Source organism: Oreochromis aureus, linkage group 18 (genome assembly GCF_013358895.1).
Source record: "Oreochromis aureus strain Israel breed Guangdong linkage group 18, ZZ_aureus, whole genome shotgun sequence".
NCBI lineage: Eukaryota > Metazoa > Chordata > Actinopteri > Cichliformes > Cichlidae > Oreochromis > Oreochromis aureus.
In genome coordinates, this window is record NC_052959.1 from 28,806,178 (window position 1) to 28,821,945 (window position 15,768).

Consider the following 15,768-nt stretch of genomic DNA (forward strand, 5'->3'; position numbering starts at 1 on the left):
ATCCATTTTCTTGTCAACTGCAACACTCCTACAGACATCCTGGAGAGGATGAAGAATGGAGTTCAAGGCCCTTGTGTGTCTGTGCTCTGCTTGAAGGCCAATAATCATCTGTCACAGGCACAGCTTTCATTTGGTCTGTCCTATATTTAGCAGACAAAGCCTTATCAGCCTAAGTACTGAATTCAATTTAAAGGGACATCATTAATCTACACTCATAAATCATTTGTGCTATGCTAATGTGGGTTCCTCGTTCCTCTGCTCAACATGGAATTTTCTTTTGTGCATAGCATAACCTTGGATTTATCTCTGGTTACAACCATGTTTCAAAAATATGAATTATGCTGACGGAGTACCCTCCATCCCTTTGAAATGCATTTGGGTTTCCATGGAGAACATGCCTGGCAGTCCAAGCTTTGCACTTTGCATCACAATACTACCAGGTTTCTCACTTAGCTGCCAGTAATTAGCATCTGGCTGAGAATGAGAAAGTCCGTTATGAGGGGGAAAATAAAACTACCTTCTAAGAACACATACTTGGAATTCCAGAGGAAAACAACAACAGACAGGAGCAAAACAAGAGTTTGGAAAATCAGAACAAAAATAAAGGGTCAACAGCAGAAAAGCAAGAGAACAGTTTGGTAAGAATAATCTCCTGACTTAATCAAATATCCAATTTGTAGCACGGTGCACTGAGGGATACGCTACATCTGAGCTGTACTGTCCTGACATTCCTCAGAGACAATCCTCTCCCTGTGCTCAGCAAGCCACACACAGCAAGTCCTTGACATTTCAGTCGGTGTCTGTCCACTTAATGGACAAGGGACAGTCATCCTATGAACAAGGCCAGTCTGCACGCTGAAAACAAATGCACATTCATTTTACTCTGTTCTAAAGCAAATCATGCAGAGTCTGCAAGTAGTAGAGGGCAGATGGGGACTCCATGTCTTGCTAACAAACACCACAACAGGGCAATAGATCATAAAATAAGCAGTTATAGAGAGTTCTGCTCTACTTGAATCTGAGCTGAAATGGGCGAACCGAATACCCAGACTGACAGAAAATTAAAATGTAGCAATTTTGTGAAAAGAAAACATTTTTGACTGACTTTCCTAAACCAAACAATGAAGTGAAAAGCAAAATAATCAGCAAATTCAACATGGAAACTGAATAATATCTTGTGATTTGCAGCCCTATAATTAGGAAAATGATGTGAGTGACCAGTTCTCCCAGCCAGATGCAACTCCAAAGGCAGGTTCACATGCTTTTATAACATGAAGCCAAATTGAAAGAGTGCTAGAAATATAATCTTTGCTTTATATTATACAAGTTTTAAACCAGAGAAAGAAAAGGGTCCTTCTACACTCTGCCCAAACAGCATGGGGTCTAAAGAGAATATTGTTCCTTTCTGCTCTACGAGACGTCGTCTAGGCTATGAAACCTCGGCGTTTATTACAGGAGAAAGTTGATCAGTACCCAGCTACACTTGGCCAGCTTAGTATAACTATCAGTTGAGACTGTCTAAATGTTACTGAGGCTGAAGCCACAGAACTCCAGTGTAAATTCACTGCAGGTCGACTGTTGAACCAAATTTTTCTTTAAAAATGAAAAAAATGGCACAAAGATGAATATGGCGCAGTGTTCTCAGTACAAGCAATGACACTGTTCTGTAAGCAATCATTCAAATTGCTAATGGCTTCAATAACATGGACTGGTGAGTTTTCATTTCATACCAGATGTTTTATGGGTTCATTTGTTTTAGAAAACGTACACAGTGTAGCTTTAGTGCTGCTCTACTTGGGGGGGGGGGAATCTAACACTCAAGTCATTACATTTTCTTGATTTCAGCTTCTACAAGGACTTTATTCTCCTGAAAACACTCAGCCACACAATCAGGTTTTTCATAAACATCCTTCTGTGAACACTCTCTTTCATAACTAAACTATTTGGCTATTAGGCTGAAAGTTCGACTGACAAAGATGGACAAAAACATGAGCGCAGATGTAGAAACTTTTTTTTACTAGCTTCCGGGTCATTCTTCCATGCACAAGTTTACATTCAGGCGCTTCCCTTGTTTATGGAAGAAAGCCTACAGCTGAACAGAATGGGCGGGGAAAAGAAAAATCTTGACCTCTAAACACCACCCTGTGATGCAAGCATTCATCAAGAGATCTTCGAGTGCTGCTGATAATTTTTGAAGCATCTATCACCTAAAATAGGCTTCTGTCAGCCTGTGTCTGCATGGCCTACTTTGTCTGCAAGGCCGGCTGAGGGATGCAGTTCCATATGGAGCCGACTTTGCTTCACATGATTGGGGTGCCAATGCTCAGCCGACTGGACCCAAGCCAGAGTTCAAGTAATCTGTTTACATAGCGCTCTCTCAACTTTAAGCTCTCTGTGTCATTAAGTCTCGTGATCTGCTGCCTTATTAACTAAGGCCTTCCTCCATCGTGGTCAAGAGTTCAGTTGGCAAGTTTCATCTTGTGTTCTTCAAGTGATCGAGAGGAAAATTATGAAAAATATAAATAAAAGTCAGGTTTTCAGGGAGTCAAGTCTAAAGGTCACATGCAGTATATGCTTCTGTGTCATCTAATCACGCCAGCTGGCAAAGTGGTTAGAGGTACTTCCAACGGCCACCATTTAAAAGGCCTCCTCCCCAAGAACCTAAAATCACAGAGTGAGGCATGATGTGATAATCCTTGACCAGTTGGGACAGGGATTATGCACATTTTCAGACTCTCCTCAAGGGCCTTCATAGTTACATTTGAGCGTACATTCAGATTTCAGGTCCTGCATTAATTCTCACATCCACACACTGACACACAATAACCGCAATGTTAAATGAGTGACTGTCGAATAATTAATTATCAAAAAGGTGCAATGCAGCTGAACACCTACACCCCCATTTTCCATGTTGATTCAGTGTAGATGAATGTCATTTCAGACCCTAACATGGAACCTAAAAAGCACCGTGACAGTGAAGGACACCTGAAGATATTCAAGTATTAATCTTAGTGCCTTAAAATCTAACTGAAGTTCAGATTTCACATCTCAAGTATACAGTTCTTCTACATCCTGAATACCAATGATGTTCCCAATACAACTAGTAAGAAGATTATTAGCGGCACCATAACATCTGCAACGCAGCTCACAAAACTGAAAAAAACGCATCTTATTTAAATTTGGTCTCTAGTTTAAGGTTGTGTCCTTGGACACCACCACACCGCTTCCAGAGGGGCTGTCATTTTTCAATTGCATTCCCCGAAACTGCCAGCCTGGCCACTTGCATGTCTGTGATGCACGCTGGATCTCATCCACTGACTTGAAATGGCACCAGTTCAATGGGAATTTCATTTTGATTATATTTAAGATTGTACTGGCGTGGCTGAACGCCCTGTGCAGAATGGCATGCTAGCCGCAGCTGAGGTTTTTCTTCCACCAAATGCTTTTTCAGATTCGTCAGGATGGTCAGTCGAAGTCGGAATTGGCCTCCTGACACCAGGGAACGAATTCAAAATAAAAACCCCATCAGTGTTGGGGAAAAAAGAAAACTACAAGCGACCATGAACCCTTTAACAAAAACTGTTCTTTGGAGAGCCAACACTAAGCAATCGTGATGATCCTCAACACGAAAGGCTGCTCAGTGATACACAAAAGTTCTTGTTTGCTCTCTGAGCAAGTTTGAGGTCCAAGATGAAAACACAATCACTTAAGTTCAAGTGGTTCCAGGAAGTAATCTAAAATGTAGCAGCTGTGCTGGGATAGCTCCAGCGCCCTACAAGGAGATGACCCTAAAGTCGAGAATGAATGATATTAGGATAGTAAATGTTCTTTTTTTGAGCTGCTCCCTTTAGGGGTCAACACAGCAGATCACCTGCCTCCATCACACCTATCCCTAGCATCCTGTCACACCGACAACCAAGAACCTCCACTGAGGTCTCCTCTTTTCCTCTTGCCAGGCAGCTCCATATTCAAAATCCTTTGTCCAGTATACCCCACTGTCCTCCCTCTACACATGTCCAAACCATCATAAAGCCTGAGCTAAGAAAATGATGAATAAACATTAATTAAAAAACTAATATGACAATATATGTTAATATAATATTAATTATTATAAATAGCCGCCTGAAACTTGTCAGTGTAAAAGATTTTCACCAAGTTTTCCCAACAACCATTTGAACTTGCAGCAATAGTTTAATCTTCTGTCGGGGATGCCTTAATGATTGTGCGTCTTAACACAGATTTCTTGTGTTACAGGCAATTTAAAGAAGTGTCATTACAGTCAAGTGCTAACTTTAAAGTAAACAGCTGTGGATAACAACATGAGCTTAACTTCTGAAATGTAAATTAACTTCAAAAGAAGCAGCAGTCTTCCCACAATGTGAGAACTCTGCAGTCAGCACTTTACAAACTCATACTTAGCATTTCTCTCCCTCTCCGCCCAAACAGTTGTTCTCCCCCAACAGTGACTCCAATGCTGCTGGGGTTTTCTCCTCCTGAGAAAAGCCCAGCGGCAACTGACGATAGAAAAAAAAAAAAGAAGAGTCACTAAATCACATCAGTGTCACGATATGCAACATGATAAGGATAACAGCTCGCTTATATAATGCCTTACAGTGAAGCTGCGTTTTTGGAACGGGGGTGGAGCATTCAGAATGTACAGCACAGCAAAGAAGCACAGTGGGAAAAGTGGTAACGTGAGCGTCATCATGTGACGCAGAACGGGCAGAATTTCTCACAACCTCTGGGAAAAAAGACGAGCTGCTGTCGATAACCATCTCTTTAGCTGTTTAAAGCACTGCAACACCAGGGATTCCATACTAAAAATGCTTAAATTGCAAAAACTCTCTTTATTCATTTGGATCATCTCAACCTGATTTTTGTATTATTATTATTATTCCACCTTCACACAGGAAGCCAGACTTTGCTAGTTTTCTTTCATCCGTTCATTCATGCCAGCGTGTCTTTAACAGGCTCCTTTAGGAAATGAAATGCTGTGCCAGGTCATGTTTTAGAACATTTTTCACAGTAGTTTGGTCAAGGGCAAAGTCAGCGGCCCGGGGATCATCAGCGAAGCTTTTAATCCTGCACTGTGCTCGTTTTGGAAGCAGGAAACCCTGGCTGGTACAGCCTGGTGACATGAGGATCAAACAGTTGAACTGTAAAATTTTTAAGGTTTGTGACCTGACGAGGGAGAGCTACTGCACAGTCACATCTCTAGGTTTAGCTCGCTCCAAGGACAAAAATCAGTTCAACATCTCTGAAAAAGTGCATAAAGATCTTCAACTTAAACAGGATATGGTTCTTTTCTGATGGAAATTGTTCAGGTAAGGGATGCTGCCTGGATAAAGCATGAATGCTCCCTGTACATTCACATTACTCTCACAAGCCAGACACTAGAAACCTCAGCGGCTAGACTGTCAGTGTCCAGTCTGACTGCTCACGTCGGCCTCAGTCAGGAAATGGATAGAAAAGGTTACATAAGGTTCTCTGACACCATTCTGCGACACCTGAACTTGAATAATATCGCTTTAGATTGGCAGGAAGATGAGTAATCCTTCCTGAGTTGGAATAAATAGCTCAAAGTATGCTTGGCACGTACACACCCTATTTGCAAACAAATATAACCACGTACTGTTTAGATGTTTCGATAATGTCAAACTGAGTCAGTACTTTGGAAAAACCCCGATAACATCAATAACACTATTCTTGCATAGCTGGCAAGAAAACAGGAGGAATAAACAAGTTTTACTGATGTACAAGCAAAACGTGATCAAGCAAACTGCTATATGTCAAAACGGGTGCGAGGTGTTTGGCAACTGTGGTAAACAGAAGGAACTTTAATGATAAGAATTATATGGAAACAACCCACAGAATAAACCACATCAAAAGCAGACCGGAGACACTTCACTCTAACAAACCCCGAGTGAATGCTGCCTTAGCAGAGCACACTTGTCGTTCAGGCTTTTTCTGCTCACACTTTGCACTCCAATGGACACATGACACCATCCTTCATCGATACCATGCCAAGTGTACTGTACCGTTTCATGCATGCAATTGTGTTGCTTGTTTGAACAAAAATGGGGCCAGCCTCAATAGCTGTAACTTTCGCTTTAAAGATGAAGAATACATCTAGTGGAAAACATTTTAATCCATTAGCGTATGACCAGAACAGCGGCGGTTAACTCTCACACGGCACGCACTAGTGCATATCTCCAGGCTCAGACGGCCATCAAAGGCCGCTGCACACTAATTAAAAACAGTCATTTGTGTAATGAATTGTGTAATATCTTGAGCACACTAAAGCACATTGAATTGACATCAGGATAAGATTAAAAGAAAAAAAACTGACAGATTGGGCTCAGTCAACAGCAGTTGACAGCTGCTCAAATGTGATGATTTTCTGAGCTTGAGCCACACTGAGGGAGGTTTTTCCACCAAAGTGTCAACTCTGACACTTGATCAAACCCTTTTTCCTTTTTATATCTTTTTTTTTTTTTTTTTTTAAGTCAGCTCCCCCCCGCCACCCACCCCCAAAAAAAACACAATTTTTAAAGGCCAGTAGGGCTGGGCCATATGTTAGCTTGTGCCACCAAAGCACAATTTTTTGTAGAACATGCTGCAAGCGGGCCGTCGTGGCGAAGACAGGAAACACCGCAAACTAGGGCTGTGCGATATGACCAAAATCTCATATCCCGATATTAAGACATCTATCGTCCTGATAACGATATGAATCACAAAAATTGAACATTTTCTGTAAATTCTGTGAATGTCGGGCAGCTCGACTTGCGTGAAGTGGTTCCAGCTGGGAGTCGAGTGTTTTAACTGATGCATGAAACGATACATTTTTAGACATAAGTTGTAACGGCCGCCGTTTTCTTTGTGAGTATTTATTACACGGCGTGCTGCGGGGAAAAGCCTGTTCTAACGTTTGAGTCTAAGGTTTATTTTTTAGCACCTGACGGCTCTTTTTTGCCTCTCATCCGTAAATACTCTGCATACTCTTTCACGTGATTCAGTTTATTTTGAAAAGTCTCAACAGGATCTTGAGCTTTATTGTGAAAGGTTTATGTGGAAAATAAACAAGCGGACACTCGATGGTTTTACCGTCCTTGTTGTTAACAACAAAGCATAAAAACAGGCGCTTGTCCGTCTGCAGTGTGGTTATATTAAATATAAGAGAAAGAGAGAACTTTAAGCCACTACAGTGACCATCAAAACGATGAAAAAATACTGCTGTAAACAGTTTATTTTGCGACACCATGAAACAAACGATAGTGTAAAATGAAACGATAGACGTTTTTATATCATCATCCAATATATATCGTTATATCGAACAGCCCTACCGCAAACCTATTTCATCTAGTGCTGTAAGCGTTAATCTCGTTAAAATGACATTAATGCCATAACTAAATTAACGCGGCAAATCTCCGTTAACGAGTTACCGCGGATTGCCCCGTGCTTGGGGCTGGACGGCGTTAGTGAGTTAACTGCACTAATGCGTTTGAAGCAGAAGCAGCTGTTGGAGTACAACAAAGCTGTTAAAGCACGTGAAGAGGCGTCAGCTTCAACTAGCGCGCTGGTGAGACCAAAGAACTCAACAAACAATCGGTGTAGCTTTAAATAGCTGCACCCTTATGACAAAAGTAACAAACGCTGGGGGGAACTAACTAATTAACTAAACTACTATAAACAGCTGCTTGTTTAAGTGAAAATAATTTTTTTTTTTTTCCAACTAATAAAGTTGTGGAGCTGTAAAGTACTTTGTCTCGTGTCAATTATATTGTCAGTATATTGTTATTGCAAATTTTCAAATATATATTGTGATAAATATTTTTGGCCATATTGCCCTGCCCTAAAGACCAGTTTCCTCTATTTACATACATGCCACTGGTAATGAAATAATCATGAGTGTGCTTATCAGTATTTTGCAGTTGAGATAAATGGGAAAAAATTAAAAAACACATTTCCCCCTTCTTTTTTTTTTTAAAAATTTGTTTGAGCCATCTGCTTCTATTGTCTGGAACAGGTCAACGTCATGTCAAATCTCTGCCTCAGTGGTCAAGTATGAACACAATAGCCCAGACTCTGCCAGAGGAAGCATCAGCAGTGTTAAACTGTACATGGCTCGTGGGCTGTGCGCTCGTGTGGAAATGACCTAACAGACACCTGATATCTAGAGGAGGAGTGTGGGTGTTGGGAACAATCCAAAAAAAAAAAATAAAAAAAAAGAGCCAAATATCAAAAAAATTTCCTGACATGCCAACATTCCAGCCCCTTTAAGGCTTGGAGCAATACACTATCAGTTTTCCAGCACAGGGTCTAATATTTAAAGCTGTTTCCACACTCTTGGTTAAATGGGTGAACATTAGAGATTATCCGCATTATGATCTGTGGAAGGAAAAATGAGAGTGGAAGATCATCTGACACAATATTTTTTCTCCTAGGCGTTGAGAGAAATTAAAGCCTTTTGCTCTCGAGTGCAGTCAGATGTCTAAGTGAGAGCACTGTACAATGTAAACAGTTATCCTGGTGTCCTCATCTTTGTAATTCCATGCTTATGAGATGGCAAAAGGCCCTCAGAAGTGCACTTTTTCCCTTTTCTGCAGGAAGCATTCCTCTCTAATGACAGGGGAAGTTACAAGAAGGTCCATGCAAACAGCGAACCAGGAGAAAACACCCATCCTAAATTTGGTCATCTTATTAAAAGGTGGGTCGAGCAAAGAAGCTGTGATCTTCAACACAACATCTGCGGCCAAGAGACTTCCTGAGACTCTTGCTCAAACCTAGGTTGGAACGAAAAGAGCTGGGTGGGGCTCAAGCAATAAACGCAGATATAAGAGGATAAAGTGACTAAAGCGTTGTGGATTTAAAGTTGTGGGTGAGGATTGCGTGAAGAGTTTTGGTTTATTTTATTTAGATCAAAAGTGGCCGCAGTGGCACCGCTTCCACCACAGTTCCATCGCCCGACGTTAAAAAGCGGCAAAGTCGGGCTTTCCAGACGATCACCCTTTGCTAAATTGTGATAATAGTCTCAAAAAACATAGCTATTAAAGTTGAGTGAGCTTCTAGCCAAGCTCAACAACAATTTCAGCTAGTAACCACAAAAAAGTCATGTGTAGCACCAGGCAAAAAAATCTAACCTTACTACTGTGAAGCCTGATTTAAATGGGATCTTTTCCAGATCTTACAAATTGTGTTAAAAGTGAAGTCAGCCTTTAGGTTCAGTATGTTGTACATAACACAATCTATGCTCTCCGAATCTTACAAAGATTTAATCTCCCCAATAATCAAAAAGAAAACAACATTGTTCAAACTGCTTTCGGATTAGGCTGCAAATTTTTTACTTCTTCGCGAGGAAAATCTGTCCTTTCTATTTGTCTCGAAGAGGTGTAGAAGATTGTGTCTAGATTTTAAGTAAAGTGTCAGCCTATTTGCTGGCTAGTTTTCTGTCCTACAGCTGCAGCAATCTGAAACTTGAAAGTCAAAGTGGAAATCTGTTACACTCCAGTCACAGAAATCACATATGGGACAAATACAACTGCACACAGCAGCCTCTATAACATCATGTTAATCACACAGAGTTTCACTTTGACATTGCAGCAAGCTTTCAAGGAAAAATGCCACTGATAAAAAAAAAAAAGGTTTCACGTTGTAAAACTATTTAAGAAATGCTACTATCCTGCACGTCACTCAACCTTCTTCATAACGCTTTACTAAGTTGGTATTGTTTCAGCACACAAGGTTCACAGAGCAACTCTTTAAACCTGCCTCTCAGCATGCAGAGATCTTATCCTGGCTGCTCACGCTGAATTATTCAAAAGGAGAGGGAGAGGAGAATACAGTAGGACTTCTAGGTGGGTCACTATCATTGCAGCAGAAAGAGATGAGCTTAAAGTTAGCACACGGATGGGCAAAGCACTCATAAATTATGAAACCCGAGTTGCTGCTTAAGGTTTGTTTCTTTAAAGGAGACTAGCCCGTTATCCACGAGTATTCAAATTACCACCACTGATAATTTGCAGCAACTTCAATTCTTTGAAATAGCTGGAATAATAACAAAACTACTACCTGTAACATCTAACCAACTAATGGCATAATATCCATCAAGGGGATGACATAAGGATCAATACACACTTAAAGTGTTCTTAAAGTAGGAATATGTAAAAGCTATAGTCACTCCAAGCCATGACTCCACTGAATATTTCAACACTTTAAGTGAATATTTATCAGATTATGATGGCGTGAATGGTCAGCCCTACTGGAAAAAAATATTCTATGATCCTGCTGTACCCCGGCATCATCTTATCTGATCTCACTAGACAACCTCGAACACTAAGATAATTCAGAGGTTATCTGCAGCTACAAATTTTCTTTTCTTTCCATTTTATCTGCATGATTTATGTGTCGGGTCCATCACGTCTCCCAACAGTCAGCTGGAATTGGCTCTGCAGTTTCCCTGTCCGTCCTGCAGGGCCCAGTGCCTGCTCACCCAGCCGTGCAGCTGAAGACAGCTCCTTCTCTGATGATTCTACCTACAGCCTTATATAACTTTTCAAAAAGTCCCCGAGTGTGATCCTGCTCTCCCTCTCTTGCATTGCTGATTTGCTCCATCATTACCTGCACATACCAACTGAACCTTCAAGCCACAATTATGAACCAAATAAAAGAGCAGAAACGTGGTTCTCTGTTCCCTTTCTTCAAACGGGATATATACATTAGGCCTCTCCAGTTGCTAATTGCATTGACCTGGTGCCAAATCACCTCAGTCCTGCAAGTCCTCCTCCTGCAGCCTGCTGGCTAACTCGCTAGTAGGCTAATTTCTGCTGGCAACTTTCAGAGGCACGACCCCGTGGACTTGCAACTTGGATGCGAAGTCTACAAAAAGTGCGTGCCCAGATCGGCGTTAGAAATTCACGTTTTATGCTTCGAGGTTGCAGCCAAACGCGGACCGCTGTGTTGTGTGCCACAGTTAGAAATCCCTGTGGAAGTTTTGTGGGTTTACAAACACAAGAACCACAATGGCGGTGCGCCTTTCTTTGAAAGCACCAACACACGGGCGAATGCACACACGCTCACCGTGTGGAGATCAGATAGTGCAAAGCAAGCGCAAGAGAGTAGATACAAGCACCTCTTTTTGTTCACCCCCTCTTCTTTGCATCTGTGTGAACTTTGCGCCATATTGAGCGTGCCCGCAGAGCCTTCCTGCACGGCGCAATATTGTTTCCAGGAAAACAAAAGCCGCAAGAAAACAAAGTAGCCACCACTCACCTTGGCGATAGCCTTCTTATATCTCATGACAGCCTGCTGGATGAGTGTGTGGACTTTAATATTCCCATCCCCGCACGGCACAACCACCCGGGTCCTGCCAAAACACACCGTGACTTTCATGGTTTAGTATCCGAGATCTTCACCAGATTCGGAACAAAACCGAGAAGAGAGGAGGAGGAGAAATCCGCGAGAAAATTAAAAGGAGCATGGGTTTTTCGTTTGCTCTGCTCCGAGGCTGTCCCGGTATTCCTTCACAGAAGCGAGAGCTAACGGTCTTTCCGCCTCTCCCCGCCGGACGACATTGTTTTCTGCGTGTTTTCAGACCACCTGTTTAGCTGTGTCTCTCTCTCTCCTTCCTTCCTTCCCTCTCTCGATCCCAATCCCTCTCTCTCTCCCTCTCTCTATCTCTCTGCTGAGCTAATGCGCGGTCATATGTTGCCTTCACGTGCACCTGGTAAAGTTGAACCAAAGTTGACCAACTTAAATCAATTAAAGAAAAATCTATTTTAGTAATCAGTGCTCGACTTGGACCAGTGTGTTACAATCTAGCATTATGAGCGGTAGAATGTGGTTATTTCATTTATCATGCAAGTTAAGGTTTATTCTATTGATCTGAACCCTAGGCTTATCCAAAGAGGCTTTGTCCTTCCCCAAAAGACAAATAACCAAGACCTCATTAAAAGTTCTATTTTTTTAAGTAGATTTTCATTTACTCGGGTATAAAGTTATTTTAATTCCAGAGGCCAGAAAAATAGGTAAAAATGCACAGATTTCAGTAAGGTACATTAACATAGCGTTATTACCAAAAACCAATTTTGACCATGGAAAAAAAATGCTGTTTGCCAAAATGTTTTTCTTGAGAAACTGAAATAAAACACGGACATGATGATACACACAGATAACACAACCTATTAGAGGTCAGGATTGCAGGACTTACGAGCGGGACTTAAATGCAACCTCTAGTAGGGATGGCCGGAGTTGCACCGTGACTCCGCGCTGTGGTCAGTGTGGGTAATGTTTGGCGCCCACGGGGCAGCGGAGGGAAGAAATAATGAGAATCAACACACTGAATGAAAATAAAGCCGAAGCCAGCAACTTACTGTAGTTTGTAATTCTGCCTTACAAGGACAGAAAGCTGTGTGAAATCCTCCAAAGTGAAACACTTTTGTTTCTTTGACTTAAGAAGCTGCTTTAAAGTTAAGACTTGAGTTTGGTTTTAAAGGAAGAATTAGGATTAGGCAGAGATTAAGTTTGGTAATAGGAAATGACTTAAAAAGTAATTAAAGACTTGGGAATTATGTGTGTTTCCACCACCAGTGCACATTTCTTTTTACTAATCAGAGGCATATACTTTATTTTTTCCAACATCTAATTTGATGATACACCACTTATTACAAAGCCTCATCTTCGTGTGTACCCAGCCCTTTACTACTTTCGTCTACTGCCTCACCTGGGATTAAAACAAGCCCCTTTACAAAAACCAGTCCAAACCCATGTGGGGAGCTTTCAGGAACAGCTTCCTCAGAACATGCATGGATCACATGGATTGACTTCCTCTGGCTGAACACAGTGACTTATAGTGCCAAGAAAGGATGCAGTACGAGGTTTAGTACAAGAAAAGAGAACTGCTGAATTTGAAGTATGCAGAAAGTGTGTGTGTGGTTTATATGGTCAGTGTTTAAACAGGATCGCTCCATCATGTAGTGCCAGCATGCAGCTGGGAGGCTATTTTAACTCTTAACACAGCTGGAGTACTCACAGGCCACCAACCACAGCCACAGCAGCTGTCGCAATGGATTAAACAACCTCACCTTTGGATATATGAGCACTTGTTTATCATCATTTGCACAAAACATAACAGAGGAAATGTGCAATCACACTGTCATAACAAAAGAAAATAACCTATAATTATAGTGAGGGGGACAAATGAAGAAACATCTGACTGACGTTCTGGTACAGATATATGTAGCTGCAGAGCAACAGTAGATCCAGTTTCGACAACAAGCAAAGGGGTGAAGGGGAAAATGGCTTTGGCCTTCAACCTTTCTAGAGAAAGCAAGCAGAGATTAGAAAACCCACCAAATAAATGGACATCCTGGCAAACAAAACAAGCAACAGTCACTGGCTGGCATTTATTCTATATTAAAAACAGCAGAAATAATAATGAGATGCAGAAGATGTAGAAGCTGACCATGAGTCAATTTTTCAGATGATTACACGTCCCAAAGTCAAAAATTAACTTCCATTCTTAATAGACAAGAAAGCCTTTACTTGATATCCCTCACAAGTAACCACACACAGTACCACCAAGAAGTATTTGATCCCTTACGGATTTCTTATTCATTTTCATATTTCTCACACTTTCATGTTTTAGATCATCAAACACATTTTAATATTTTATAACAATAACAAAGTCAAGCAGGCTAAAAGAGCTTAAAAAGCAACACATCATGGCCCGAGCTAAAGAAACTCAAGCCCAGCTGAGAAACAAAGTCCTTGAGATCTATCAGTCCGGAGGGGCTACAAAGCCATTTCTAAAACATTGTTTCTCCAGTGAATCATGGTGAGAGCCCTTATGGACAAACGAAGAAAACTTGGAACAGTGATGAATCTTCCTAGAAGTTACCAGCCTACTAGAATTATGCACTGACGACTCATCCACGAGGTCACAAAAGAACAAGGTGGCTTCACACTTGCCTCAGTTAAGATCATGATTCATGAATAATGTTACATGTTACTGATCTCCAAGACTTTTGGAAAAATATTCTGTGAACGGGCGATATACACTCTGAAGTTTTTTGGAAGGTTTCAGTCATGTTACATCTGTTATAAAACTAACACAACATTTCATAACAGGAACTTTATACCAGCAATCATATATGATGGTGGTAGTGTGATGGGCTGCTACAAACTTCAATCTGTAATATAATTAATGTCTTGAGATACGCAAGGTAAAAAGCTGATAGTTTTAAGAGGATTTAAATGTAAGTATCCACCAGTCAACATAACCAAGGACCATATGTGTTTCAGTAGTGACCTCTTGTGGTGCACTGCTGTGGTACCTCTTTAAGATGATTTTAAATCTTATTTGGCATAACCTTTATTAAAAGAGCAAATATACCGCTTCTTGGTAAGCTCAGTTATGGCATTTATAGAATTTCCTATGTGTATTGCACTTATGTAAAATCAGTGTTTCCCCAAACAGAAACATCTTCCATTTGCAATTTCAATGAAAATATAGTATATGGTTTTAGGATGCACAGTAAGCACAATAAACTCCAGATGAGATGGGCCTACACCTTTGCAGACATTACCTGCAGTCTTTCACTTGGTATAAGATGCTACAATTGATCTTTTTAATTTGCAAAATCATACTTGGAAAAATACAGCTATAAAGCCTCTGCATCTTCATCATTTTGTGTACAGTTATCATGAGATGACATTACTTTACCCTTACATTTTAAACTTTGACTTTTCTGAAAAAAGACATGCAATTTCCAGAAATATGGCGGTTAAGCTGGAAAGGCCATGGCAGATGCTCAAATACCTCTTTGATGGTATTATCAGCGTGAAATTGTGTTGTGTAGTTATCCCAGGCTAATTTTGTGCTAAAGAGCTGTCTGGCCCAGGTCATATGTAACTTCCCGCTGTCAGGCCTTTGTGTCACCCCAGGGTCCCCCTTCTGTTGCTGGTACTTGGCCATCTGGAGACTCCATCCTCTGACCACAGGATAGGCCAAGGAGATGGAGGAGGAGGAGGGAGCAGCAGTGGGGGAGCATTAAGACGATGTAGTTTTGTAATATAAAGCTGTGCTAGTTAGAAGTATATGACACAAAACCTTTACAAAATGATGGACAACAAAACCGGGAACACTCAAATACTGTAGCCAGACTAACACTAATATCAGTTATCGTCATAATACTGAAAGAATGGTTTACATTACAGTGAATGTAATGCATGCTACACTCATGTTGTATACATCAATGCATGGTAACCAGCAGACATAATAATTTTTTCTTGAATTATATAAATTTATGCCACACCGTTTGAGATGAAGAGGACTACTCTTTGATAACATCGGGTGGCGCTGTTTTAACAGTGCAGCCTCTCCAGGCATACAGGAGGACAGATGGTGGCTCAGGGGTCAGCCAGTCGGTGCTAAATAAAGGAATCCAGCAAGTACATCACGGAATCTACAGTAAACCACAGCTATCTGCACTTTTTTTTTAAACAGAGTGACATTATACGGAAAAATTAGCACCAGGAAACATGTTTGAGTTTATAATGTAGTGCTAACAGGTGAGGTAACCATTAACAGTCTAAATATAGCCTCTATTCTATAAAACATTATTTGTTCTTTAGATTATGTGGTCAGTTTATACTCTTTACAATCTATTATTGTTATTATTTTTAATCACTTTCTATCAACATCCAACTGAATTTAAATGCCCATGGCTATTTGGTTGATTGTGGTAGACATATAACTGCCTACAGAAGCAT

General features: G+C 40.9%; 1 protein-coding gene across 7 annotated transcripts in view; it reads right to left on the reverse strand.

Moving 5' to 3' along the window:
- LOC116331649 (partitioning defective 3 homolog) overlaps positions 1 to 11,656 on the reverse strand; it is a 235,355-nt gene extending 223,699 nt beyond the window's left edge. For all 7 annotated transcript variants that reach the window (XM_031754405.2, XM_039601967.1, XM_039601966.1 and 4 more), the window contains exon 1: positions 11,269 to 11,656. In XM_031754405.2, the coding sequence (XP_031610265.2) occupies positions 11,269 to 11,388 (120 nt within the window). In that variant the 5' untranslated portion in view covers positions 11,389 to 11,656. The remainder of the gene's footprint in view (positions 1 to 11,268) is intronic.
- Positions 11,657 to 15,768: the final 4,112 nt, after the last annotated feature.